The sequence below is a fragment of the Oryctolagus cuniculus genome, chromosome 8 (genome assembly GCF_051225735.1).
Source record: "Oryctolagus cuniculus isolate XC-2025 breed Fujian yellow rabbit chromosome 8, ASM5122573v1, whole genome shotgun sequence".
In the NCBI taxonomy this organism is placed as follows: domain Eukaryota; kingdom Metazoa; phylum Chordata; class Mammalia; order Lagomorpha; family Leporidae; genus Oryctolagus; species Oryctolagus cuniculus.
In genome coordinates, this window is record NC_142874.1 from 128,550,517 (window position 1) to 128,578,439 (window position 27,923).

The 27,923-nt window shown below is 37.4% G+C and overlaps 1 protein-coding gene across 1 annotated transcript in view; it reads left to right on the top strand.

The window, feature by feature from the left end:
* LOC100357850 (steroid receptor RNA activator 1-like) overlaps window positions 1–27,923 on the top strand; it is a 181,170-nt gene that overhangs the window by 85,120 nt on the left and 68,127 nt on the right. The window contains exon 3 of the mRNA XM_089301784.1: window positions 5,637–5,776. Within this exon, the coding sequence (XP_089157910.1) occupies window positions 5,637–5,776 (140 nt within the window). The remainder of the gene's footprint in view (window positions 1–5,636; window positions 5,777–27,923) is intronic.

Here is a 27,923-nt window from a genome sequence, read left to right on the forward strand (position 1 = left end):
AGTTACTTTTGTATAATGCTTCCTCTGTTCTGGTGACAGAAAATGTATGAATTGTATAATTTCTGTGATTTTTGCATGAGTTAAATGCTGTCACATTTTCATTTAAAATGGCATTGAATAATGAAAGAGTATTAAAATTCATGATAATAATTTAAAATTAAAATATTTCTTTACTTAAATGACATTGAATAGGAAATAAAAAACACTGTATGAAGTTGAGAGAAAGGAAAGAAGAGAAAGTTTTATTTTAATAGCCTCCCATTTTCATTTTTCACTGCACCCATAAATTATGTAGCTTGCCTCATTTGGGACATTCATTCTCAGGAGGAAACAGAAAGTAAACAAGCCATTAGAATGGTAGATGTGGAAATGTTGTAACGTGGGAAGGGAGTTGACAGTGATGGGGAGTGGGCATGTGGATAGGGATTGCAGGAAAGGGCTTTTCAAACAGAGGCATGATATCAGAAACCTGAATGATGAGAAGGAGTCAGCCATGGTGGTGCCTGGGGAATACCTAGGAAGGAGGAAATAGATTTCATGAACATCCAGATATGGGAAACATCTTCATGAGTCCAAAAATGGAAAAAGAAGTCATTCTGGCCGCAGCAGAGTGGGCAGAAGTTAGAAGAGAGGAGAGAGGACAGGCGATGAGAGGCAGAGAGGCCATAGGAACCACTAAGTGGGGTGAGGGGAGCTCCCAGGTTTTTGAGCAAGAAAGTGATGTGATTGGAGACAACTACTTTATTGTTCATCTTGTTCTTATGTTGAAATGGAGGCATGGGGACTTGGAGATATGGGGAAATTTAATCTCTTATTCAAGGTAGAATAGTTCATAATCAGGAGAACCAGAACCAGAAATTAATTAGTCTGACTCTGGGGGCCACACATTTCACTACTGTGCTGGACTCTGAAAATAGACATTGCTTACTATGAAGTTCAGTACGAACTAAACAATTGAGGAGGTGATTTTATTCAGGCCACTGCAATATGGGAGGAACATCATCAATGCAGAATCCCTCAAAGTGAAGACCTCCTGAGGTGCTATAGAAAGCAGGTAATAAAGAAAAGGAGAGCCGTGGAAAGACAGAGCCAGGTTTTATCCTGGAATATGCAAAGGCATGGTGGTCTTTTGGCATTAGCTTGTGCTACAGCTTGAATATGATTTGGCCCTGAACTCACTCAGGAGTTTTAATGCCAAAATCTTATTATGAGTGAATGGTACTGACTGGGTGGGAACTTGGTCCTATGATGATGTTTAGAGGTGGGCCTTTGGGGAAGAGATGTGATTGGAGTAGGCTATTAGGGTGGAGCCCCCAACTCCTCAGACTCTGCCAGCAAGAACACTGTCACTGGAGGCCAAACCAATCTGGCTCCACTGACCTTGTCCTGTGAACCTCCACAGCTGTGAGCTACAATAAAAATTTTCTGTTTATTACCTTACGTGGGTTCAGGTATTTCATTACAGAGACAAAAAAACTGCCTAAACTGCCTGATTCTTAGAAGATAAAATCTGTTAAACTTGGTATATTATATATTTAAAATATCTTCTTAAATAATAACCTCTGATATCCTATTCCAACAGAAAGTTACAGCCTGTAACGTTATACACAGAGGGGCACACACGCAGAGCAATTTGATATCAGACTCTGATAATACACTGGTTACAGAGGAGACCAAGAGGGCCTTTATGGTTTTCCTTCCTGTTGTTTCTGAGGACCTGAAAAGAACAATCCTTTCATGTTCTGTGTTACTGTGTCTAGAATTTGCGAATGCTGGGATACTTGTCTATATTATTTCGTATCAGAGTGTGCATACCTGAGACTTCGGTCTTTTTCTTTTTTATATTATTCAAAGAGCAAACTTTAGCAATTGATTTATGAGCAAACATGAGGTCTAGTGGTTGGGATACTGCTTGGGATACCCACATCCCATATTACAGTCCCCGAGTTTGACTCTCATGTCCACTGTTGTGCACCCTGAGAAGTACCATGTAGCTGGGTTCCTGCCACCCACTTGTGACACCTGGATTGAGTTTTTAGCTTCTGGCTTTGGACCCCAGCCACTGTGGGTGTTTGAGAGGAGGAGTGAACGAGTAGATGGGCTCCCTCCCTCCCCAGTTAAAAAAAAATATTTTCATGGGAAAATTTGTTTCTTCAAATTTGCTCTACCAAATTATGATTGTGCACTTAACTCCAGTAGTAATGCCATTAATTCAGATTTTCTCTTATTTAAAATTTACACATTATAAACCAAAGCCGTTGGGGCTGATACCGTGGCACAGTGGGTTAAGCTGCTGCTTGTGATGCCTACATCCCGTATCATAAGACCAGTTCAAGTCCCAGCTGTGTCACTTCCTATCCAGCTCCTTCATAATGTGCCTGGAAAAGCATCAGGGGATGCCCAAGTGCTTGAGCCTGTGCCAGCCATGTGGGAGACCTGGATAGATTTCTTGGTTTCTAGTTTCAGAGAAAAAAATACTGGATTTCACTTTATTACATTTTAGGTGTATTCAACTTAAATATTTTGTTGAAGAATAAAGACAGAAAATATTCAAAGTGCAAATTGAGGAATAACTGGGTTTAGACTTGTTTTTCTGAGCTCACTAGTTATAGGAGGTAACCTTCCATATGCATGCAGTTTATGAATTTGGCCAAAAAAGAAATTTAAAAATGTTAGAACCAGGTTTGTTAAAAACATTGCCATTAAAATTCATAATGCTTACACATAGAAAGGTTGAATGCCCATCTAAAAAATTACCATTTCTATGTTAGTCACTAACGTGTTGCAGTCACTTTTTCAACATATATATTTACTGTGAATCCTTTAGAGGTAGAAGAGTTTTTTGTTTATTGTCACCTGAAACTATTATGCATTTGGAGGAGACAGAATGTCAGTAAAGAGATTTTTGTAAATCTTGCAGATTTCAAATTCTTCTATTGTAGAACTACTCTGTAGTTTTTTTTTTTTTACAAAATATATTTGAAAAGCAAAGTTAGAGAGAAAGAGAAAGAGGAAGAGAGAGAGAGAGAGAGAGAGAGAGAGACAGATCTTCCTTCCACTGGTTCACTCCCCAGATGGCTGCAATGGCTGGAGATGGGCTGATATGAAGCCAGGAGCAGGAGCTCCTTCCAGGTCTCCCATATGGGTGCCAGGGACCAAGCATTTGGACAATCTTCCACCGCTTTCCCCGGTACCCTAGCAGGGAGCTGGATCAGAAGTAGAGCACCTAGGACTGGAACCAGTGCCCACATGGGATACTATTGTCGCAGGCAGTGGATTTACCTGCTATGCAACAACGCCAGCCCCTTTTCTTTTTAGACATCAAACTTTTCTTTAAAATCACTTGGCTAAATAAAGTAGTAATAAATCAAAAGTATGTTTGCTTCTGCAAGTGTATTCATTATAAAATCAGCTAGGGAAAATATTCTTATGAGCTGTGCCCCAATAAGAGGATTATCAAAATATGCACCATTAAGGATTGTTATAGAAAGAGTAAGCACCACATGCCCTACCCTGCCAAGGCTGCTTCTGTCTCCCTGGGTGATCCCTTGCTGCACACACACTGCCTCTGTACCATCATGTCCTCCTCAGAGCCCAGCCAATGACAGTGCTGTACTATTGAACCTCCAGGGCATGAGCCAAATAGGCTTGGCATTTTTATAAAGTACTGGGCCTGAGGTATTCCATTTTACAATCAGAAAACAGTCTGATAGACTTATTTGAAAAAAGAAATAACATATAAGACAAATGAAGTCAGGAGAGGGAAAGGGAAATATTTTAAAGAATTTTTAAAAAGTTCATGTTTCCAGGTTGCTTCTACCTTTTGGCCGCTGTTAAAATAGTGATTAACTGTCTCATTTTTAAAAATTTTTAATGATAGTTTTATAGATTTGAAATGGAAAGAGAGAGAGAGAGAGAGAGAGAGAGAGATCTTCCTTCCACTAGTTCATTCCCAAGATGTCTCCATACTTAAAGCTGAGACAGGCTGAAGGCAAGCGCCTGAACTCAATGCAGGGCTCCCAACAGGGTGGCAAAGACCCACATATTAGCTGCCTCCCATGATATACATTAACAAGAAGCTGAAATTGAGACTAGAGACAGGATTTGAATCGAACCATTGTAATATGGAATGCATCCCAAGTAGCATTCTAGCTCCTGTGCCAAATGTCAACCCTCTCTCTCTTTTTAAAATTATTTCTTAAATTTGTGTTATTTGATTTCCTATACCCTTACTTGCTATTCTACAACCTATGGGCTGAAGGTCTGTGGGCCAGCAGTGTCAGCATCACTTGGGAGCTTGGCAGAATGTAGATTTTTTCAAACTTTTTATTTAGTAAATATAAATTTCCAAAGTACAGTTTATGGATTACAATGGCTTTCCCCCCATAACTTCTCTCCCACACAAATTTGCACTCAACATGTATTAAAGACCTAAATCTATGACCAGACACCATCAAATTATTAGAGAACACTGGAGAAACCCTGCAAGATATAGGTACATCAAAGACTTCTTGGAAAAGACCCCAGAAGCACAGGCAGTCAAAGCCAAAATTAACATTAGGGATTGCATCAAATTGAGAAGTTTCTGTACTGCAAAAGAAACAGTCAGGAAAGTGAAGAGGCAACCGACAGAATGGGAAAAAATATTTGCAAACTATGCAACAGATAAAGGGTTAATAACCAGAATCTACAAAGAGATCAAGAAACTCTACAACATCAAAACAAAGAACCCACTTAAGAGATGGGCCAAGGACCTCAATAGATATTTTTGAAAAGAGGAAATTCAAATGGCCAACTGACACATGAAAAAAAGTTCAGGATCACTAGCAATCAGGGAAATGCAAATCAAAACCACAATGAGGTTTCACCTCACCCCAGTTAGAATGGCTCACATACAGAAATCTACCAACAACAGATGCTGCCATGGAATGGGGAAAAAGAATGTATATTTTTAATTTTTCAAAAAAATATTTACTTATGTTCTTGAAAGGAAGAGTGGAAGAGAGAGACAGAGACAGAAAGAGATTGTGCATCTACTGGATCACTCCACAGATGGCTACTACAGCTGAGTCGAGCCAAAGTAAGGAGTGAGGAACTTCTGGGGCTGCCACATGGGTGACATGGGTCCCAGTACTTGAACTATCTTCTACTGCCTTCTGAGACATATTAGCGGGGAGCTGGATCAGAAGAAGAGCAACCAGGACTTTCAAATCAGTGATCGATATTGGATACCACCATGTAGGTGGTGGCTTAACCAACCACACCATGACAGAAGCCCCCCAAAATGTATATTTTTCAATCCTGGGCCCATGCCTCCCTGAGTCAGAACCTATGGTTTCATTAGGTACTGATATAGCTCATATGATCACTGATGTTTGAGAACTACCACTGGATAAGATATTGCTTTCCAGTGTGTTAATATAAATTCTGAGATTACAGCTGAGATGAGAGATCACTTAATTATTTCTCCAGCCAGAGTCTTGGGAGCTGTGTATGGAGGGGCCACCTGTAACTCACATTGTTCTGAAAGGAATAATATGTCCCCAGTCTGTGTTTGGCATCATAGCCAGGTCAATGTTGCTGGACAGACTTTGAAACCAAAGCTGCCAACCTTCTCCAACTGTTTCTCCTTCCAGGCTTGTGACCTTGCAGGCCTTTCAGAAAATGCTGCCAAAGCCCCATTTAGAGCACCTCTGTGCTGCCCGAGTCCAGTCAACATTGATTCCAACTGTAGCGATGTGATGGAAATCCGTTACTTAAATCGTTCAGAACCAGAGTATATTATTTACCCCTCAAAGGATTCAGATGGCTCCTACACAAAAATGGAAAACTGAAAAACAGTGTGGGAGATTTATGGGATACTATCAAAGGATCCAACATACAGGTCTTAGGAGTTCCTGAAGGTCAGGAAACAGAGAATGGACTAGAAGGACTATTGGGTGAAGTAATTACAGAAAACTTACCTAATTTGCAGAAAGAATGGAACGTCCAAGTAGTGGAAGCACATAGAACTCCTAACAAACATGAACACAAAAGATCTTCACAATGACCCATTGTAGTCAAACTTTCAACGTTAAAACATAAAGAAAAGATTCCAAAATGTTCATGAAAATGTCAAATTATTATCAGAGGATCTCCAGTTCGATTCACAGCTAACTTCTCATCAACCCTACAGGCTAAGAGAGAATGGAGGGACATAGTTCTAATCTTAAAAGTTAAAAAATGATAATCCAGAGAACTGTAACCTGCAAAGCTCTCATTTATGAATAAAGGTGAAATAAACACCTTCCATAGCATACATAAATTGAAATAATTTGTCACCACTCATGCAGCCTAATAATTGATTCATAAGGACGTGCAACACAGAAACACAGAAGAATATTCACCATTATGAAAGAATGTGAAGGCAGATGATCTCATTGTAAAAGTACAAAGTACAGAGGAGAAATATTTATGGAAAAATGGCATGGTAAATTCATTAGTTATCAATAGTAACCTTGAATATAAATGGTCTAAATTCTCCAATTAAAAGATACAGACTAGCTGAGTGGATTAAAAAAACAAGACCATCTATTTGCTGTCTACAGGGAACATACCTCACCAACAAAGATACACACAGACTGAAAGTAAATGGATGCATAAAGAAACTACATGCTAATGGAAACCAATAAGAAGTTGGGTGCAACACTCATCTGTGCTGCCACATGAACCACACAAAGGATCTGTGCAGTCCACAGATCCCTCTGAAGTGACCTATGACAGACAATCCAGAGCTATGAGCCGTTGGTGCTGCACACAATGATTGCCCAGAGACGCAGCTATACCTGGTGCCCTATCGTGCAGTCACAGAGTCCCCACCATCTCATCACATAAGGCTCCCACAGTTGCAGCGTGCAGAGGAGCCACTCCTCCTGCAACCTATCCCATCCACATAGAGGCAGAGAAATTTCCAGAGCTAGCTGCCTGTGGGTTCTCCACCTTGCTGGTTTGAGCCCCAGATCCTGTGATATGTTTAGAGTCTGACATTACTTCAAAGTCTTCCACATGTGCCCAGCCCCTATCAGTTCTCCCAACCAGACTTAAAGTCAGTGTGGAAGATGGATTTTTCCCTCTAGTAAAATCCCTGGATCACACATGTGCACAAGAACCACCCACTGCCAATACTCATTTCAAAATGGCAGCTTCTCCCTGTCCATCGCCAGGTGTGTGACGCTATCTGCAGCAGCCAGTATTGTTATCAGGATGGCTCCTTGTCCCTGCCAGTTGCTGAGTGTGCACACAAGAGCTGATGCAGCTGAAATTGATGTCAAACTGGAACCCTTTCCCAGCCGAATGCCAGGTGCCATCGTAGGGGAATGGGGAAAGAGAAACATTCCCTTTTTCCACTGGCTTAGGCTGGAACCCTGTCTCTCTTAGGAATCCAGGTCTCAAAGACAATGTACTCTGCCCGTTTCTCCTTCCTGTATTGCCAGTGGTAAGGGCTGCTGCAGTGTGGTCTCACTGGGCTTTCCCAGGTTCTTCCTCCAGCTCTCGGCTGCACGGGTTCTATGTTGTTGCTCTGCATCCATGCTCCTTGCTGCATGCCTGCACCTTCCACACTGATCCACAGGTTCTCTTTTCCTTCTATAGAGTTTCCTCTGCAGATGTCTCTCCAACTCTCCCCTGGGAATGTATTTCCTTCACTTTTCTGCTGCTATTTTTGCCTACCGTAAAGCAGTAAAACCTTTCCTATTCCACCATCTTGGGATCTCCAAGATATTCACATAAAACTTCATGCATGAGTGAAAAATGGGCCCTTCTGTACATTCTTGAAATGAAACAAGATTCTCCCAGGTGTTTCTAACCATTTGAATTGACTTTGCTTATTCATGGGATCCATGCCAATATTTATATGACATTTCATTTATAATGGAAATAGAAATACCTTGAAATTAATCTCCTAAACCTATTTCAGACATTAACACTATGTGTGTTTACTTCCAGTAGAAAAGATTATAAGCACTTTGAACTTAGGTAAAAAAGCAAAAGATAGTTATTTAGAAAAAATAAAACTAAAAATCATGTAAAAATGTCTGTTTTATGATTTTAGATGTTAAAGAAAAACATAGTATCACGAATGAAATAATCAAATTTAAAAGGTGCAAACTGTTGAAATCTTTACTTAGTATATGCTAAATTGATCTTCTATATATCAAGATAATTGAAAATGAATTTAGATGTAAAAGGGACGGGAGAGGGAGCGGGAGATGGGAAGGTTGCGAGTGGGAGCGGTTATGGGAGGAAAAAGCTGCTATAATCCAAAAGTTGTACTTTGGAAATTTATATTTATTAAATAAAAGTTAAAAAAAAAGCCATATATAGAATTCAGATACAGGGGCTGGCGCCGTGGCTGACTTGGTTAATCCTCCACCTGCGGCACCAGCATCCCATATGGGTGCCAGGTTCTAGTCCCAGTTGTTCCTCTTCCAGTCCAGCTCTCTGCTTTGGCCTGGGAGGGCAGTGGAGGATGCCCAAGTGCTTGGGCCCCTGTACCCGCAGGGGAGACCAGGAAGAATCACCTGGCTCCTGGCTTCAGATTGGCGCAGCGCTGGCCGTTGCAGCCATTTGGGGAGTGAACCAATGGAAGGAAGACTTTTCTCTCTGTCTTTCCCTCTCACTGTCTATAACTCTACCTATAAAATAAAAAAAAAAGAATTCAGATATAGAATTCAATAAAAGAGGGGGCTGGCACTGAGGCTCAGCAGATTAATGCCCTGGCCTGAAGCGCCAGCATCCCATATGGATGCCGGTTTGAGACCCAGCTGCTCATTTCCGATCCAGCTCTCTGCTATGGCCTGGTAGAAGATAGCCCAAGACCTTGGGCGCTTGCACCCACATGGGAGACCAGAGGAATCTCCTGGCTCCTGGCTTTGGATTGGTGAGCTCCGGCCATTGCAGCCAATTTGGAAGTAAACCATCGGATGGAAGGCCTCTCTCTCTTTCTCTTTCTCTTTCTCTTTCTCTTTCTCTTTCTCTTTCTCTTTCTCTTTCTCTTTCTTTCTCTTTCTGTCTCTGTGTAACTCTGACTTTCAAGTAAAATAAATAAATCTATATAAAAAAAGAATTCAATAAAAAAGGGGAAGATGATTTAGGAAAAGTAATCTCTGGAATGCTTACATAATGTACTGTGAAAAGTTGGTTGAACACACAGTTATTCTTCAAGAATGGTGACAAGATATATTACTTGATTAAGTGCATATTAACAAACAAGCAAATAATATAACTAAAATATTGCACATACTTTAAACTTTAACCTTTTTGCTGACAAATTGAAATCTGAAAACAAGGACTCCACTGACTCTAGAGTCATAAAAATAAAATATTAATATTATACTAATATGAATATAAAACATTATCTAATTATAACTAAACTTTAAAAGATGCTGTGTATATTGTTTTTGCTGAAAAAAATTTTTACAGTGATTGACTACTATGGATTTAATGATCTGTGATTATTTTAAAATTTATATGAGGTAAGTTGAATATGTTTTCATTTGATAACTGTTTATAGCACTAGCCTCTATTCTTGTTGAACTATGGTATTTTTACTTTTTATTTGTTGAACTCTGTTTAGTGGAGCATTAAACCTATGACCTTACAGTAAAATAAAACATGTTTTCTCAAAATTAGTAAGTAAAATATTAAATTGAAAAAATTAAATCATTTGACTCTTGGATCCATTGATAAAATACCTTCAAATACATTTTTAAAAAAGATTTTATTTATTTATTTGAGGTAAACTTACAGACAGAGGAAGAGACACAGAGAGGTCTTCCACCCACTGGTTCACTCCCCAAATCTTCACAACTGCGGAGCTAGGCTGAGCCAAAGCCAGGAGCCAGGAGCTTCTTCCGGGTCTCCCACATGGGTGCAGGGGCCCAAGGACTTATGCCATCTTCTACTTCTTTTCCAGACCCCAAGCAGAGAGCTGGATCAGAAAAGGAGCACCCAAGAAAGACCCAATGCCCATATGGGATGCTGGTGCCACAGGCAGTGGCTTAGCCTACTACCCTACAGCGCCAGCCCTTCAAACAGTTTTGAAGGAAAGCCAGAGAAAGGGAAATTAACAAAGTGGTATAGTGGATTATTTAAACCTGGCGTCAGTTTTCTCACTCACTTTCCACTGGACATTACTACACAGCCTCATAGAAGAGGTAACAAGTTCAAGAGATGGTTCACATGAGGAAAAGTTTGTGGAGAAGTTTGAAGTTTTAAAGGATTTTTCAGACTTATCTCCTCTGCCCATGAGGTGCTGCAATCAATCAATACATGCATAGATAAATAAATGGTATCCTTCCAGGTGTCTAGAGGTGGGAAAGATGGCCTGATTAGCATCAAGAAATATTAATTAAATAATATGGTGCTATAAACTACCCTTTGCTCTCTGAATATCATCCCATTGCATGGTTTATTTCTTTAAAATCTACTTTCAAATTTCAAATTTGACCCTGACTGAATTTCCTTTAGGTGTTCCTTTGCTGTCACTACATTTTGCAATTTACTTCACTGTTATGTTCAGGGTGTTGTCTGGTCCTAGTGGAGCAGCTTTCTCATTGGCGACTTCTCCTCTAGTCTGTTATGAGTCAAAGATGAATCTTAGTCATAGCCTGAACTGAAGCACTTTACTCTGGCTGTGCCATTGTGAGATGGACAGTGGGAGCTGGCCCATGGAGAGGTTGGAGAACTGCCTGGCCAGAAAACTGCTGTCTGGAGCTCACTTGCAGTTTGGCGATTCTTCCCCTTTCTTATGCCTGTCTTCAGTCTTGATCAGTCACCTGGTGTTTCGTTCATGAAGGGATCAGGTTTTCTGGTGAGAATAAGTTTTGTGTTAAGCTCCATGACTGTTGCATTTGTGCTAAGGTGACCTTGTCTCTAGGGCAACCAGGATTTTTAAATTCTGTTGTCATAGAGACCTGGTAATCCCTGGCCAGGGTTGAGAATCCCAAGTGGGGTTTTATCAAACTGCATAGTGACACATAGTGTAGGCCTTGCAAAAGGTTTGGATAGGTCTGTGGCTATCATTAACCTTCTATCCATGATAAATTCCAGATAACATATTATATCCATTTATAGTTCAGAAAAAGACATAAGAAAAAAATCAATATTTATTACAGCTATTGTTAAGGTTGGCATTATTCTTTGTTGCCCCAAATGGAAAATAATTCTGGGCACTTTAAGCTGAATGAGATACATTAAATATCTCTCTAATGGACAGAAATACATTTATTTTCTGTAGAGCCATGAACAGACCCCCAAAGCTGATGCAGTCCTGTGGAGATCCTGCTGGCATTCTCTGAGAATTTATTTCATGAGTTTCTTTTTTTTTTTTTAATATCCAACAATTTTATGTAGTACAAGCAAGTGGTATTTATCCCACGTAAGCAAGGCTGTCAGCATTTAAAAAAATCAATAAATTGGACATACTACACAAACTGCAAAAATGTTAAATGATTACATCAACTTTTGTAGAAGATATTTGGCATAAAAAAAACTGAGCAAACAAGGAACAGAAGAGAAATTCCTCATCTAGATAAAGAATATCTACCAAAACCAGCTTTAATAGTGAAATTGGACAGTTTTCCCTTAAGTTGGAGAAAGGGGGAAGTGTCTTTTTCTTCATGAGTTTCTTATCTAGCATAAGATTCAAAGTTCTCAGGTAGACGTGGCTCAGTATTGGAACATGAACATTTACTTGAACCTATCGACAAGGAAAGCTGGACAAAGTGCTTGGATCTTTGATATGACTTCTCTAAAATTTAGAAAGCCCCTCAAACAGAAAGATTCAGAAGTGCTATATAGCCAATTGCTGATATCCCTTATAATCATAAATTATACCAATTGTAGAATTAAATATTACATTTTACTCACAATTACAGGGCAGGGGGTATTTTGCCCAGAGTTTAAGCCGCTGCTTGAGATGTCTGTGGCAACATCAGAATGCCTGGATTCAAGTCCTAGCTCCACTCTGCATTTCAACTTCCTGCCATTGCCATCCCTGGAAGGTAGCAGATTATGGCTCAAGAACTGAGGTCCTTGTGACCCACATGGAAGACCCAGATTGAGTTCCTGGTTCTAGCTTTGGCCCTTTATGTTGTGGGCATTTGAGGACTGAGCTATCAGATTGGAGATCTCTCGCTGTCTCTCTGCCTTTCAAATAAATAATGATGTTTAAAGTCAACTTGAAAATATACATGAATATAGGAAAACATGGTTTCAGTCTTATTTTTATGGACTCCTTCATATCTAAAGTGGATCTTTAAATTCTTTTGACCAGTAGCATTGAAACATCTTTGACATTCTTGTGAACTGAGCTCCCAAAGGTTGACAGTGGCCATCAAGCTTATCACTTTTGTTGGAATAATATAGAGAGTAAATAAGGTGCTGATAGCCCAGAAGACAATAGTCTGTGATCCAGAACTGAGCTGGGACAAGAGGTCATCCTAAGTGTGCACTGAGTCTATTCAGTAGCTGACACTAGAAAAGCCACAACAGACCAATCACCTGGAGTGCTACCAACAGTCCTGCAATCAGAAAAAGAATTAGGAGGCACTTTTTAAACTCCAATATTAAAAAAATAAATTATGATCCTATAATTGTGGATGTAAGTTTAAGAAACCAGGATCAGGAAACTCTTCTTCTGTCTCAGATGTCTAACAACACATAGTTATGTTAGATGGATGCATTAGCATAAATTCTATCCTCTGTCACTACTGAAATTGCCTCCCAACTGTACTGGAACCATACATGTTGCTGCAGAATGTCATCACACTCCACAACCTTACTTTCTGACAAAAACTCACCGAAGCAACAGGAAGAAAGCGTCCTCCTCTCCCCAGAATTGATTTATAGTAAAGAGCCTAATTTTCATCTGAAACTGAGATCCATAGGCATCTGGGAACATTTTAATTGTTCAGGTTCATCGATGTAAGAAGACTCCCTAGAAGTTGGTCAAGTCCATTCACCATATACCAACCTCAACATACAACTCATTGCTTGCTTTTCACAGTCACATTCATCATGCAAAGCCCCAGTTCTGTTCAAATGCAAACTGCTCTTTGACATTACCCATACTGCTTAATAAGGATGAAGAATAAATGATTTTTCACACCTGAGAATCCCAGTCATGTTGCCAAGTAGAAGTGTGATGCTCTTGTGACAAGCCCACCATATTTTGCTACTCCATGTACTCCCTCCTTCCCTTGAGTTCAAAGTTTGTTTCTTGTTCTCATTCCTCCATTGCTTCCTTCTCTACTTCACTCTCAGTTCATTAACTATTTGTTCTTTTTTTAAACAATGAATTTCTGTGTACTTATTTGTTCAAAATGCAGATACACAAATACACATACATGGGAGAGAGAGAGAGAGACAGAGATAGAGACAGACAAAGAAAGATCTTCCATCCATGGATTCACTTTCCAAATGATTACAACAGCTGGGACTGAGCCAAGTCAAAGCCAGGAGACTAGAACTCAGTCCAGATGTCCTCTGTGGGTGGCAGGGACCCAAGCACTTGAACATCATCTGCTGCCTCCCAAGGAGTATATTCATAGGAAGCTGGAATCAGGATTAGCGCCAGGACCTGACCTCAGGCACTCTGATGAAAGGTGCAGGAATTACAAGTGGCATCTTAATCACTGTGTCAAATGCCCACCACACTGGCCTTATTCTTCATTTCACTGAGACACACATCAAAAGGGAAGTTCCTCCATACATGATCTACCCACACATTCATGGGTACTTACCCACCCTGCTTTCCTCCAATGACTGTAGATAAATTCCTCATGATCTCAGGATTGAGCTTGCCCCATTTTAATTAAACTCATTACTTTTTACACCCTCATGCCTGTTGTACAAGTAATTGTGCCATCTCCTAAACAGTTACTTTTTATTTTTCTTTTGAATCATATAAGCATTTGACATACAGAAAGAATCCTCATGATGCCACCTTTTTCTGTTAGTTTTCACAGCAAAACTTTGAAAAGCTTTTATATTTGTTGTCAATTACTTTGAAAGCAATCCAGTCTGGATTTTGCCCTAATTGCTTCATTGAAACTGCTTTATCAAAAGTCTTTTACGGTCTTTCTACATTGCTAAACATGATGGACAACTCTCTGCACGCTTCTTTTTTAAATATTTCTCAGGGCTGTAGAAGGTTTATTGCATCTTCCTTATTGAAACATACTCTTTGCTTGGGCTCCGGGATATAAGATTTTCCTACTGCTCAAACTACTATTCCTTAGTCTCATGTGATGGTACTAATTATTGAGCATTGTAATAATTTGGAATCCTCTTTCAGCGGTCTGAATTCACTCCCTTAATAGTTTATTCTACCTCTTACTTTTAAATAACATGCATAAGTTGGTGGAATCATAATTTATAACCCCACCTCTGAAATCCTGGATAATATGCCCAAGTAAAGATTTGTTATCTCTACTTGGAATAGGTATTTTAAAATTTTAAAAAGTCTAAAAATAACTTGTTAGAAAATTTCCTTTCTGAAGCCCAATCCTTCTTTGATCTTCTCCACCGCAGGAAATTGTAGGGAACAAAGTTTCTGCCAAAGCATTCTCAGTGAGGACACCCTCCTCCTGGACACAGAGTGTGGCCACAGAACTGGTTAAGGATAGTGAATGACCTATTATCCAGAGGAGCACTGAGTTCTCATGGGAACACTGGCTCCTATGAGGACATGCAGCTACTTTCCCAGACTTATTTATCTAGTAAACCAAGTCACAGGGCACCCCATCAGTGTCGTCACAATCATGTTCTAGATAATATCAAGTAATGTTACAAGTAATCTTAGAGTTATGTGAGCACTTGCATGCGTTGTACAAATGGCTGATATAATCCTTGTCAATAAAAGAAGCACACCGGGGTGGTACCATTCAATCCGGTGGCACGCTTCAGAGGAAGATTTCCCATGTCCTGTCTCGCCTTTGGCTTCTAATACACCCCCAAGAGGAAATGACAACCTTAGTATCTCCAGTTGCTTAAACAAAATTGAAGTCACCCTTACTTCTTTCACTGCCTTCCCATTTCTGCATACAGCATCTCAGCAAATTATGTTTTATTTTCTTCAAAACTGTATACAGATTTGGCTTTGCTACCTCTATTTCTATAAACTCCTATTCTAGACACCATGATCCTTTCCCAATTTTCTACTAATTCTAATCCCTTCTTCTAAATTCCCTACCATCTATACTCAACACAAAAGATAGTTTTTCTAAAAAAAATCAAATATTATCATGTCAGTTTTTGCTGGTTTCTCTTCATTGAGTTTTCATCTCACTTGGTCTTCAGAGTTCTTATAATTACCTAAAGCTATACAGAGCAGCTTTTGCTGTTATTGGAGCATACCAGAAATTACCCTGCCTCAAGACCCTTACCCTAGATTTTCTGTTAGTCTCAAAGGGACTCATCCATCTCCTTCATGGGTATGCTTAAGTAGCATGGTGGCAGACAGGGAAGACATGAACAACTGCATTAGTATTCATTCATTCCTTTCACTGAGGGTTGGGATAGCTCTAGGTAAAATAAAAGTCTAGTAACTGGTCTAAATTCTTTTTTACTTGCAAGTAGATTAATAACAATTGGCAAAGAGGAGAAGTTCCCTATAGAATTCCCTTAACAAGATACCCTGGAAAAAGGATTACATATAGTTAATAAACTAGAATATATGTACTTATGAGGCATAGCTCCCTGAAGCGTGTCACTTGTTATTCAATTCACTGGAGTATATCATAGAGATTATTGATAACTTAAATGTCCCCTCATAGGTGAGATGACCCATGAACCTCATTAGAGATCTTATCAATTTCTTCAAGTGAAGAAAAATGCATTACCTGGAAAGATACGATCTGTAGATACCATTAATGTCTAATCTCTACTTCATGTGAGCTTTCTGATTTCCTATATCCCTGAAGTTGTTTTAGAATGTGATCAGTGATTTGTGTGTCTTAGTTGACAAATCATTCCTTTGTAATAGCTAAATAATGTAATTTATAAGTTTATTTCTTGTTTGCTAATTATGATATTAACATCCAATCCTCTCTCCATATCTTTTCTATTGTCTACCTGTTGTTTTCTTATAGTGCTTATCATTATTTATTCCATAGCACTTATCATCATTTAATTGATTGTTTTCATTATTATTTCTGGTGTTCCCATTGCTTCAATCAAGTGTAAGTTGAGAAGCTAAACTTTTTTTTGTTTGTTTTTTTCAAAATCCTCTTTCTTTGTGCCTAGAATAGAATTTTGCACAAAATAGGTACTTGGACTTTATTTTTTGATTTGTTAAATAAGTTAATACAGATGTCTTGCATGTATTCAAGTTGCTTCATGGTCTAAAACAGTAACAGTTAGCCTAGCCATCATATAAATATTCTAGGTATGAAGCAGAATAAGAACCGACCAAGGCTGGCGCTGTGGCTCACTAGGCTAATCCTCCTCCTGGAGCACCAGCACCCCAGGTTCTAGTTCCAGTTGGGGCACTGGATTCTGTCCCGGTTGCTCCTCTTCCAGTCCAGCTCTCTGCTATGGCCTGGGAAGGCAGTGGAGGATGGCCCAGGTCCTTGGGCCCTGCACCCACATGGGAGGCGAGGAGGAAGCACCTGGGTCCTGGCTTCGGAATGGCGCAGTGTGCTGGCCACAATGCGCTGGCCGTAGTGGCCTCTTGGGGGGTGAACCAATAGAAAAAGGAAGACCTTTCTCTCTGTCTCTCTCTCTCTCTGTCTAACTCTGCCTGTCAAAAAAAAAAAAAGAAAAAGAAAAAGAAAAAAAAAAAAGAACCGACCCAAAGACTTTTGCCCAATGATCATCCTTCTTTGAAGGAAGTGTCCCCGAGTTTTCATACACACAAAAAATCACAATCACATAATTGGTCACTGCAACTGTTAATAAATGGTATCTATGTTCTTTCTCTGTGAAATTTAATGGGCTTGTGATTACAGTGGAAGAAATTCCATGTGAATTCCAAACCTGTTTATAAAAGATAGTAAAGTGTCTTCTAGTTCCTTTGGTACATTAGCTCTTGTCACACAGTTACCACACTATGAGGAAGCCCAAACTGCATACCGGGGACTGGAGTAGATGTGCCAACCATATCTTTTGCTGATGTCCAAGTTGAAAGTCATTATTAACCACCAGGTATGTGAATGAAACTCCTGCAGATAATACTAGATTCCAGCTTCTGAGTCTTCCAATCTGAGGCCTCAAACTCTATAGAACAGAGACAAAGCACCCTCATTGCATTAGTGGCCCATTGAAACCAGAAGCCAAATAAAATGTTTATTTTATGCCACTAAATTTTGTAATGGTTGTTATGGAACAAGAGACAATGAAACATTCATGTTAGGTTAATAGTTTGGCTTTCAAATATAATTAGCTTTTGTATACATAGTTCACCTAATATGCTGCCACAGTTTTATCTGATTGCCCCTTCTGAAATACGGATATAGTTTTAGCATTTTAAAAGGGAAGTATGAATGCTAGAAGTAGTGAGATATTCCATTTTAGAACAATCTCATACTTTTAGACTGGGCATAGAATTGCTTATTGAAAAATAAATCCTGGAGATATTCCAACACAAGCTATATCCCACCTACTAATAATATATGCACCTCCAGAGCCTGATGCCTCCCAATTCTCAATAGATTGGGAAAATCTGGGTCTTTTTTTCTTTTTTTTTTCTCTTCTGGAAGATTTTCTAGTATTCTTTTTTTTTACACTCTCAGTGCTACTAAATTTCATTATACTTTGTCTCAGCATGAGAGTTTTTTTAATTCATTACACTGAGAACTCAGCAGGCACAGGTAATCTTGAGAACATGTTTTATTTCTGTTCTTTGGAATGATGCACATCTTTGGTAATTTCTCTGCTGCAATTTTATTTGTTTTCTCTTTTAAGGATTCCTATTATTAAAGTGTTGGATTGATTATATTAATCCTCCCATTTTCTTGGCTTTTCTTAACATCAATTTTCTAAAAGGTGGTCTCTACTTTAGTTACTAAATGTTGTTTTTCCTCTGTGTTCTTTGTATTTTCATCATTCTTGCTTTTAAAAAGTGTATATATATTTCCAGTAGTTCCTTCATAATATGTTTTTGTCCGACTGTCTCTTAGTTTTGTGTTCATTTGTGATGTCTGACATTAAGGTAAACATGCCTACAACACAACGGAAATGGATTTTCTTTGGTAATTTGCAGTTTTCTAGAGTTTCAGCTAGTTTTAGTAATAGTCTTCTCAAAATTTTTTTTTGTTTTCTGTTTAATAGACAAATAATAACTACATATGTGATGTTTTGATATGTGTACACAGCTGAATAATTAGATCAAGCTGATTACCATATTCAAGCTTTGTTATATCTTCATTAATGCACGAAGCATTTTCATTCTTTGTAATATCTCTAAATTCTTTTCCTCCTTAGTTACAAAATCTTCTATTGTATTCTCTGAATTATATAAAGTTTATTGCGAGGAAAACACAGCAGTCACCAATTTTTTTCATGTATGAGAAGTGAAGGAGAAGACAAAGAAAATAGAAATGTTCTCTTCTTAGCTGCCTCTCAATTTTTTGTGTAAATTTTTCTTTGCTTCTCTCTTTAGCCCTAAGATCCACAGGCTTCTGCAGATCTCCCCCAAAACATTTTAAAATAATGGCTCTGTTTTTATTAGTAACTCTTCATTGTATATTTTGTCTTTCAAAGATTTTTCTATTGCACAATAAAGTGACTGTAGATAAGTTACTTAATATTTTGCTGTGAAAAGCAAACCACAAGATAGGATTTTGGATGTTTTTACTCTAAAGCAATAATAACAGTTTAAAGAGAGTAATACATGTACCCTGATTAGACAGTACATAATGTAAACATGTACCAAAATATCAGAACTCCTGTAAATAGACACATTTTTAAAATAAAAAAGATATTTTACTCATTTGAGAGAGACAGACAGCTGTCCTATCTGCTGTTACTCTCCACAAACATCAACAACTACTGGAGCTGGGCCAAGCTGAAGCCTGGAACTGAGAACTGAAACTGGATCTCCTACATGTGTGGTAGAACCCCAGCCACTTGGCACATCATCTGCTGCCTTCCAGGGTGCATAATGAAAGGAAGTAGAACTAGAAATTGAGCTGGGACTTGAAACCTGGTTCTCCAACATGAGATACAGGTGTTCCAACCAGTGTCTTAACCGCTAGACCAAATGCCTGTCACGTATTTTGTCCCCCACTTTTCAGAATAACCACCAAAACAGTCTGATTTATTTTCTCTCTTCCCTGAATCTTTAAAGAATGCTGATTTATATCCTCATTTCTTTGCAGCTAACATATCCTTCTATATCTACAGGAACCATAAAAGAAAGGCTGGGAAAAGTTTGGTATCAGTCATTCCTAGGCCAGGAGGTACAATGTGCATTATGTTTTATTTATTCTAAACTCAGTACAGATCTATTCAGTAACAACAGAAAATTGCCGTAGAAAGTATAGAGCTCTGTTTTTGAAAATAAGTTGCCATGGGACATGATTTTTGTTGGTTTTGTTTTGTTTTTGGTAAGGGCATTGAAATTGAAATATGTCAAATTGTATCCAATTTGTCTGTCTTTCTTAAACATAATTGAGAAATTAACATATGCTACCAGAAAATCACTGAAGATGAACCATACATACTGACTAGTAGATGACATTTAAGGATTATCAAAAATGGTAACCACACCAAAAAGTTTTGCCGATAAAATGGTATGAAATGTTAGCACTCAAATTGATAGGTCTGTTTGAGGACAGCCTATAAAAGCACTATTATGATTGGTCGCATTTATGATGAGTACAGGAGGCAAATTAAGTAGGGAATTAAAAATAGAAAATAAAAAGAGACTACCATAAACAAGTCAAAGAAATTTGGAAATCTAAATATTCAAGAGGATCAGTGGGTATGGAAGTTTAGTAAGATAACAAGACTTATGAAGGAATTGCAAAAAAATGCCACAGTTGTGTGTTTTATTCACAGTTATATAAGTGGTAGATTACATATTGAAAGTATATATGTAATGAACTGGCAAAAGAACATGTGTATTCCAAAAAGATTATTTTAGGAACTCTGAGCAATATTGACTGAAGATAGTTTCCCTTCCCTTCCCTTCCTTTCCCTTCCCTTCCCTTCCCTTCCCTTCCCTTCCCTTCCCTTCCCTTCCCTTCCCTTCCCTTCCCTTCCCTTCCCTTCCCTTCCCTTTCTTTCTCTTCTTTCTCTTCTTTCTTTTCTTTTCCATAAAGTAAGACAGAAAAGACATTATCAAAATGGAGAGACTACAATTTCAGCATATATTGAAGAAATCAAATTGGCAGAACTTATCAAATCAGTGAAAGTAGGAAATAAAAGGAGGAAATAAAAATTTTGATCCAGTATGACTAGGAATTTGGTAAAAATCATTTACAGAAATGTGTAAAAAAGAACACAATCCATTCCAATTTATGTATATTACATTATAATATTTGAAAGGGCATTGACCCTAAGACATGTAGCAGTTAGAGGTGAGGTGTAGGAATGAAATTAGGAAAAAAAAACCATTGGGGTGTTTATACATAATATGAAACTATCTACAAAGCACAGATAAGCAATGCTCTTAGAAAAGAAAATAATGTAGAAAACTAAGAGATGAAAATAAAATCTGGGGGAAGAGAAAGATGTCTTTCAAGATTAGCTTTATTTTGGTAGCTGGAGATGGTAGAAGCACCAAAGATGATACGTAGTTGTTTGCTGAGGGCAGGGGTTTATCTAGTAGGTAAGAGTTTGCCAAAGAAAAATGGGAGGAGAAAGATCAGGAATCAAGGCCAAAAAGTGATCAATGTGGCGGGGGAAACCAAAGAAGAATAAGTGAAACGAGAAGGCCACTGGATTTGATCCTAAAGAGTTGATTAACCATTGACATTACAAGGTAAGGATGGAGAAGACTGGACAGAATTGATTTCTTTCAGAATTTAAACACCAATCCTGTGAAACAGATTTCATTATATATTGTGTCTACCTAAGGAATAGTAAGAATACAAAACACTGAACGTTATTGAGAAACTATTTTTTAAACTTCTTTCAGATATTACAAATTGAGTCAAACCCAAATGTAAAGATGTAAGGATTACCGAGCCTCCGTAAAGGCCAGATGACTGAAGTTGAAGTTTGTAGATTGATTCAAGCATGAACTGATACTCTGATTCATAAATTACTTGATTTTTTACTAATGAGTGCTGAAGCAGTGTGTCAGTTGACTGCTGCCTTCTTCAGAGTGGTACCAAAGAAGGTCAGTGAGTGGACTGGCCTAGAACCCTGCTTTCTGTTGTCTGGCCCTGTCATTAATAATCCATCATCGTGTCAGAGATTTTCACTCCTGCATCACTCTCTCCACTTGCCTTGTGCTATTTATGCAACTGCTGACCTTTTTCCCTCCATTAAAATCACTGTTGTCCTAATCACCATGTATTCTGTTCATCACTCTCATAATGTCTGTCACTTAGGAAATTAACACAGTCATAAAATTAACATAGTCTGATGGCTTGAAAGATATCATAGACCTTTCTAAACTGCTAAGGCTTACAGACATTTCATGAGTTCTTTTTTATTTTTTTTAAAGATTTAGTTATTTATTTGAAAGGCAGAGTTACAGAGAGGCAGAAGCAGAGAGAGAGAGAAAAAAAAAAAAAAAAAAGAGAGAGAAAGCTCTTCCATTCACTGTTTCACTCCCAGATGGCTGATGCTGTGCTGACCCAAAGCCAGGAGCTAGGAGCTTCTTCCAGGTCTCCCACGTGGGTGCAGGGGCCCAGCACTTGGGCCATCATCTACTGCTTCCCCAGGCCATAGCAGAAACCTGGATAGGAAGTGGCGCAGCCAGGACTTGAACCGGTATCCACGTGGGATGCCGGCACTGCAGATGTCTGCTTTACCCATTATACCACAGCACTGGCCCTGACATTTTATGAGTTCATACTGTTGTTAGTGAGATTATAAGAAAAGGGACAAAAAAATCCTACCCTCATATCTTTTAGTATAAATATATAAACTTCTTTTTAGGATTTGTATTAATATCTGCCATTTAGATCTTTGTCAAAGAGACTATCAAGGAATATGTACCTGCAATCCAAGCTGGCTCAAGTGTAAGTAGAGGATCTGCATGACTTGCTCCAGAACGGGACCTAGAGATATCTGACAGGTTGCCTCTAAGATCATCCCTTAACTGGACCCTCAGATCATCACTAAAATATCATCAGTTTAGGCAAATTACAATATTAACATAGCAAAAACTCTTTGAATGTTTAGGAGTCTCTGATGTCTCATTTGTAAAATAAAGAGAATGATATTGCCTGTCACTTACATCCCCAGGTTGTGAGAATGCAATGAGATAATTCTTGTGAAAGCATTTTATTAACCTTAATGTATTATATAATTGTAACTTAAGATATAAATTTAGTGAGGGTAAATAGGCCTTCGAGACACACTTCACTGTTAACAGTTATCAATACCTTAATGTGGTTTCATTCCCAAATGGGATATTCTGGAAACCTGACTGGAGGAGACCAGGGTTAGTAGGACGAAGGAGAAAGATCTTGTTCTGGACCCATGTTTCTGCCTAAGAAAGTGAGTCTGAAAGAGGGTCCAGACAGCCAGGACTCAGTCTGTGGATCACAGTTGAGGTGTGAGTAGGAGAGAGGTCTCCAGGAGGAGCAGAACTAAAGGGAACTTAATGAAAGAGAATTTTAGAGCAGTTTTCCAGAAAACATCCTGATGATGATTAAGTTTACATTTTTGTAAAAAGTAGAGTCCTGCTGTTTGAAAGGATGATACAGTGAATGTTTATTAAAGCTAAGCTTGTTAAGTAAAAGAAATGCTTTATTTGGAGTTCCAGTACTATGTCCTTTTCTGTAAGAGGTTCCATTAACTATATATTGTTTTCTAACACTGAAAATTTATTATTTTTTTTCTGCTTGTTTTCTTGTGGTATAATTCAGATACAGTTTTCCCCCATTTTCCTCTCAGAACTCAGTGAGTGTTTAGAATTTTATATAGTGTCTGCCACAACAATCATGACTTGCAATATTTGCACCACCCAAGAGAGTTCCTTTACTCCATTTTCTGGCCAGAGGATTCCCTTCAACCAAAACGTGCCTCTGATTAGCACTGTTCTAACTTCTGTCACTGTAATTTTGTCTTTCTGAGAGTGTGCTCCTTCAGGAAACATGCAATACCTAGGTTTTTGTGTCTGAAGTCATGTACTTAGCTTAATATTCTGAAAATGCATTGATATATATTGTATCCATTGTTTTTCTGTTTCTTTTCATTACTGAGTGCTATTTCATTTTATAAAAGTATCACGTTAGTCACTAGTTGATGGGCATTTAGACTTTTTTCAGATTTCAGTTACAATGAATAAACTTGCACTAACTTTCAAATACATGTCTTTGAGTGAGCATGTTTATTTGTTTTTTGATAGATGCACAGTAATGGAGTTGTTGGGTCATAGTTGTGTTGTATGCTGACTTTATAAGAAACTGCCAAACTGTTATCTGAAGTATACACAAAATTTTTCATTTCAATCATCAGTATTTCTGAGTTCCATTTATCCTACAGCTTTGTTAACACTTGATTTTATCAGTTTTATTAATTTTAGTCACTCTGAAGGGTAGGTAGTATTGTCCTTTGAGGCTTTTAACTGGAATTTCGCTATTGACTTATAATATTGAACATCTTTATATATGATTTCTTATTAATTCAAATAGAATTTTTAAATTTTTTGTTTCCTTTTTTGGTTATCACATTTTAAATTTTATATTAATATTAAGATAACAGACTTCATGTATTTCATGACTATAATTCTAAGAAGAAAACCACATTTATCTCTCTGGCTCCCTCCATCAAACTACACTCCTATTTCCTCCTTTTTCTTCAACTTTTACAATAACATTTTTAAAAATTTAATATGTACTGCTTGAAGAGCATAATGATACTTTCCACCATATCCTGCCTCCCAATCTCACTCCTACCCTCCATCCTCCATGTTTTCTTATTCTTCTTTTAATTTTTACAATGACATACTTTCACCCTCCACTAGTTTAGCCCTCTAAAAAACAAATAATTTAATAAGTAATAAGTAGAAAACCACTGTTCCTCAAGAGTATAGACAAGGGATATAAGCAATAACAATTTAATCTAAAAATGTTAGTTTCACTCATATACGTTCCATTTTGTGTACTCTGTATATTAATTACCAAAATCAGGGAAAACATATATTTGTCTTTGGGGACTAGTTTATTTCACTTACAATAATAACCTCTATTGAACACCCATTTTGTTGCAAAAGATAGGATTTAATTCTTTTTCATAGCTGAATAGTGTTCCGTAGTGTATATATACCACCATTTCTTTAGTCATCACTTGATGGACATCTGAGTTGATTCCATAAATGAGCTATTATTAGTTGAACCACTATAAGCAGAGGGGGTACAGACAACTCTTTCTCATATTGATTTCATTTCCTTAGGATAAATTCCCAAGAGAAGAATGATTGGGTTGTATGATAGATCTATTTTCAGATTTCTGAAGAATCTCCATATTGTCTTCCACAATGGTTTTACTAGTTTATATTCCCAGTAACAGTCTATCATGGTACCTTTTCCCCAAAATTCTCACCAACATTTGTTATTTTTTGATTTTTTCTGGTTTTTATATCTCTTTGAATTATTTTTTCTTGCCTAATGGCTCTGAATAAAACTTCCAGAACTATATTGGAAAGTAATGGTGAGAGTGGGCATCTTTGTCTGTTTCTGGATCTATGTGAAAATGCTTCCAGCTTTTCCCAATCAATATGATGTAGACCATGGGTTTGAAATACATTGCCTTGTTGTGTTGATGTATGTTTCTTCTATAAAAACTTTGTGTAAGGTTTTAATCACAAAAGGATGTTATATTTTATCAAATGCTTGTTCTGCATCATACAATTCATTAATGAAAGATTTATTTATTTTTATTACCTTAAATTTAATTGTAGGTTCTAATGTTCTTAATATTCTTGATAAAAATAGTTAAATAGATGTCTTCCACATATTTCCTGCAAGCTTGTATTGTACTTTTAGAAATCTTTATCACTTTGATGGAATCCCTTTTATCCTATTTAGTCTTTTTAAGTTCAGGCTTCTTGCATATTTTCTAAACAGACAGGTCACACAGAATTTTTTTATGATTTGTTCCAAGAAGTTTTATAATATAAACATTTACTTTTGAGTCTCAGAGTACTTCAAAAAATTGTGGAGAATGGTATTTAAAAATATGTTGATTTTGGTGCAAAACATTTTGAAATCCATGCATATGTGGGGCCTTCAAAAAGTTTATGGAGAAAGCCTAATGTGAAATAGTATGCATGGATTTCCAATTGTTATAAAAACCAAACTCATCCTTTAATTCTCTTTTAAACAAAACCTTTTTTTTAAGTCTAATCAAATGATCAATTTCATGTTCACTTTTGCATATGGTTTAAATAAAAATTTTGATCCCTTTCAGAAAGGTGAATAAACAATTTTCAGCACAATTTGTTGAAAAGATTACTTATCTCCTACTGAACATTACATTGGAATGTTTGTCAGAATTAATTCACACACATAAAGTTTTAAAAAATGCTTTCCAAAGGTAAACCCAATGCTTTTATATAATAACCAAAACTTTCAAATTTCAGTAAGTAATCTTTCTGAGAAATGCAGCTACAAATACTTCTGACTTACTTTTTCATCCATCCACCACCCATCCATCCATTCATCCATCCACCTATCATTTATCTATCTTATAGTTGCATTTGGCCTAAAAATAATAAAATTAAAGTCCACATTTAATATGTTCCCATGTAATTTCCTTTTTCCTCAAACGTTAACAAATATCAAGGACAATCCCACATTATGAAATAGGTGCTATGGAATGGAAAATGCATTGCATAGCTTTGTGCTCAATATATTGAAACTTGCAAATAACTCTTTTAAGTGCTGAAACTGTATATTTAGGGTCAATACATTGAAGATGAATCTCTTGCTTAAACAGCAATATTAATATTTTGGGAAAGGGTGTTATACATTTTAAAAAATCGAATCTGTGATGCCAACTTTACTAAAACTCCTTTTTCTCCTCTTCTGTATCTGAAATGTAGCTGTAAGAAATATACACATCCTATGCAGTGAACACTGAAATTTTATTTAATGAATTAGTTTTTGACACTTATTTCCCAAAACTTAGGTGCGACAAGATCTTTGATAACACCAACAGTTGTAGCTGTTTATGAGGCACAATGTGACATTTTAACACATGTATACAACATATACTCATCACAAATTAATCTCGATGAAGTAGCTTCCAGCTTTCAATTTTATTTCAAGAAAATATTTCATTTGCTACTTATTAGCAACAAAATTTAATATAAACACCATCAACTTAGTTTAACATATAGAAAGGTCAAGGGGCACACCACATGTTTAAATATATCTTTTAGGCTTTATTAAGCCCCTGACACAGGACACTTCTAGAGTAGCAAACACAAAAGTCTTGAGGACTTCCAGTTATATTATGGGGTCTCCTTGGAGAAGGATAAATGCTGAAATACACACCTGGGGGTCTAGGGCCTTTTTAAATTTATACAAGAATTGTAAATTTACTTCTCTGGTCCTGGAGCCCCAAATCACCTGTCTTTTGACAGAGTCAAAAGTGAATCCTACCCAATTGCCTTTTATTTCAAAATCTCCAGTTTAGCCAGCACAAAATAATTAAACATGTACCCCAAATTACTTCTGAAAGAACATGAAAATACTACATTTGAGAGTAGTTTTTTTTTTTAAACTTAGAGGACAAGACCTTCAAACCATGTACAGTTCTGCTATCTGAAGGCTGCGTATTTTTCTTGGATGTTGTAGAACATCTGATTTATGTGTACTCAACTACAATGCTGATGAGGCTACTTTCAGAGAATTCAATAAACTCATTTCTGCTACCTTGATTAAGTTTTCTTGACATGCTTCTAGCTGCCACAGTTTTCAGGGACGATTATATAAGGCTTACTGAAGTTTAGTAAAGAAAATACATACAGTCTGAATCTGCTCAGAGAAAATTAAAGATATTATACATATAATTATAAAGCAAAAACATGAGGTAATGCTAATGAGTTTTTATAATAATACTGACAACTCTGCCTTTATTAAAAAATATGCTAGTGCATCCATTGCTTTCTGATTTTAATTCAATGACATCAGACGTGGTTTGACCTAACAGCTCATAATAAAATGTAGTTTCTTTTAAATGCATTAAATTCACTCCCTGTTTTCTGCATTCCACATCATTTTGATCTGTACTGCTATACTCCAACACTTCCTGTGACTATAAACATTTCTAAGTCTGCAAAGAATATATATGAAGCAATGGGGAGGCAGAACTGGAGGAAAAGCCTTGCTGATTGAGTTGTGTAGTAACTATCCTTCAATTATGGAAAGTTCATTTCAAAGCTCCCTTCTGTTGAGGAACAGTGAGGGGAGAAAAAGATGTTAATGTGTTTGGATTACATTAAAGTTTTAAGATTAACTAAAAGAAAGGGAGGGGAAAAGTGCTAATGGCAAGAGCACACGGAAGAGGCATTATTATATTACTGCTAATGCACATAAAACATTGTCTATTAAAATAGGATGGCAGTTTTACATCCTATTAAATATATCAAAGCTGTGCTTCAATTACAAATCCTTTTATATGCATGTTTTAACAAATATGTCTTTGATAATGGAATGTAGCTGCAAGTTCTTAAATGCTAGACACAAGCTCTACTATATAACAGAGTGGCAAAGACAAAAAGCTCCACTAGGAGGTAACCATATTTGAGGTCTTCA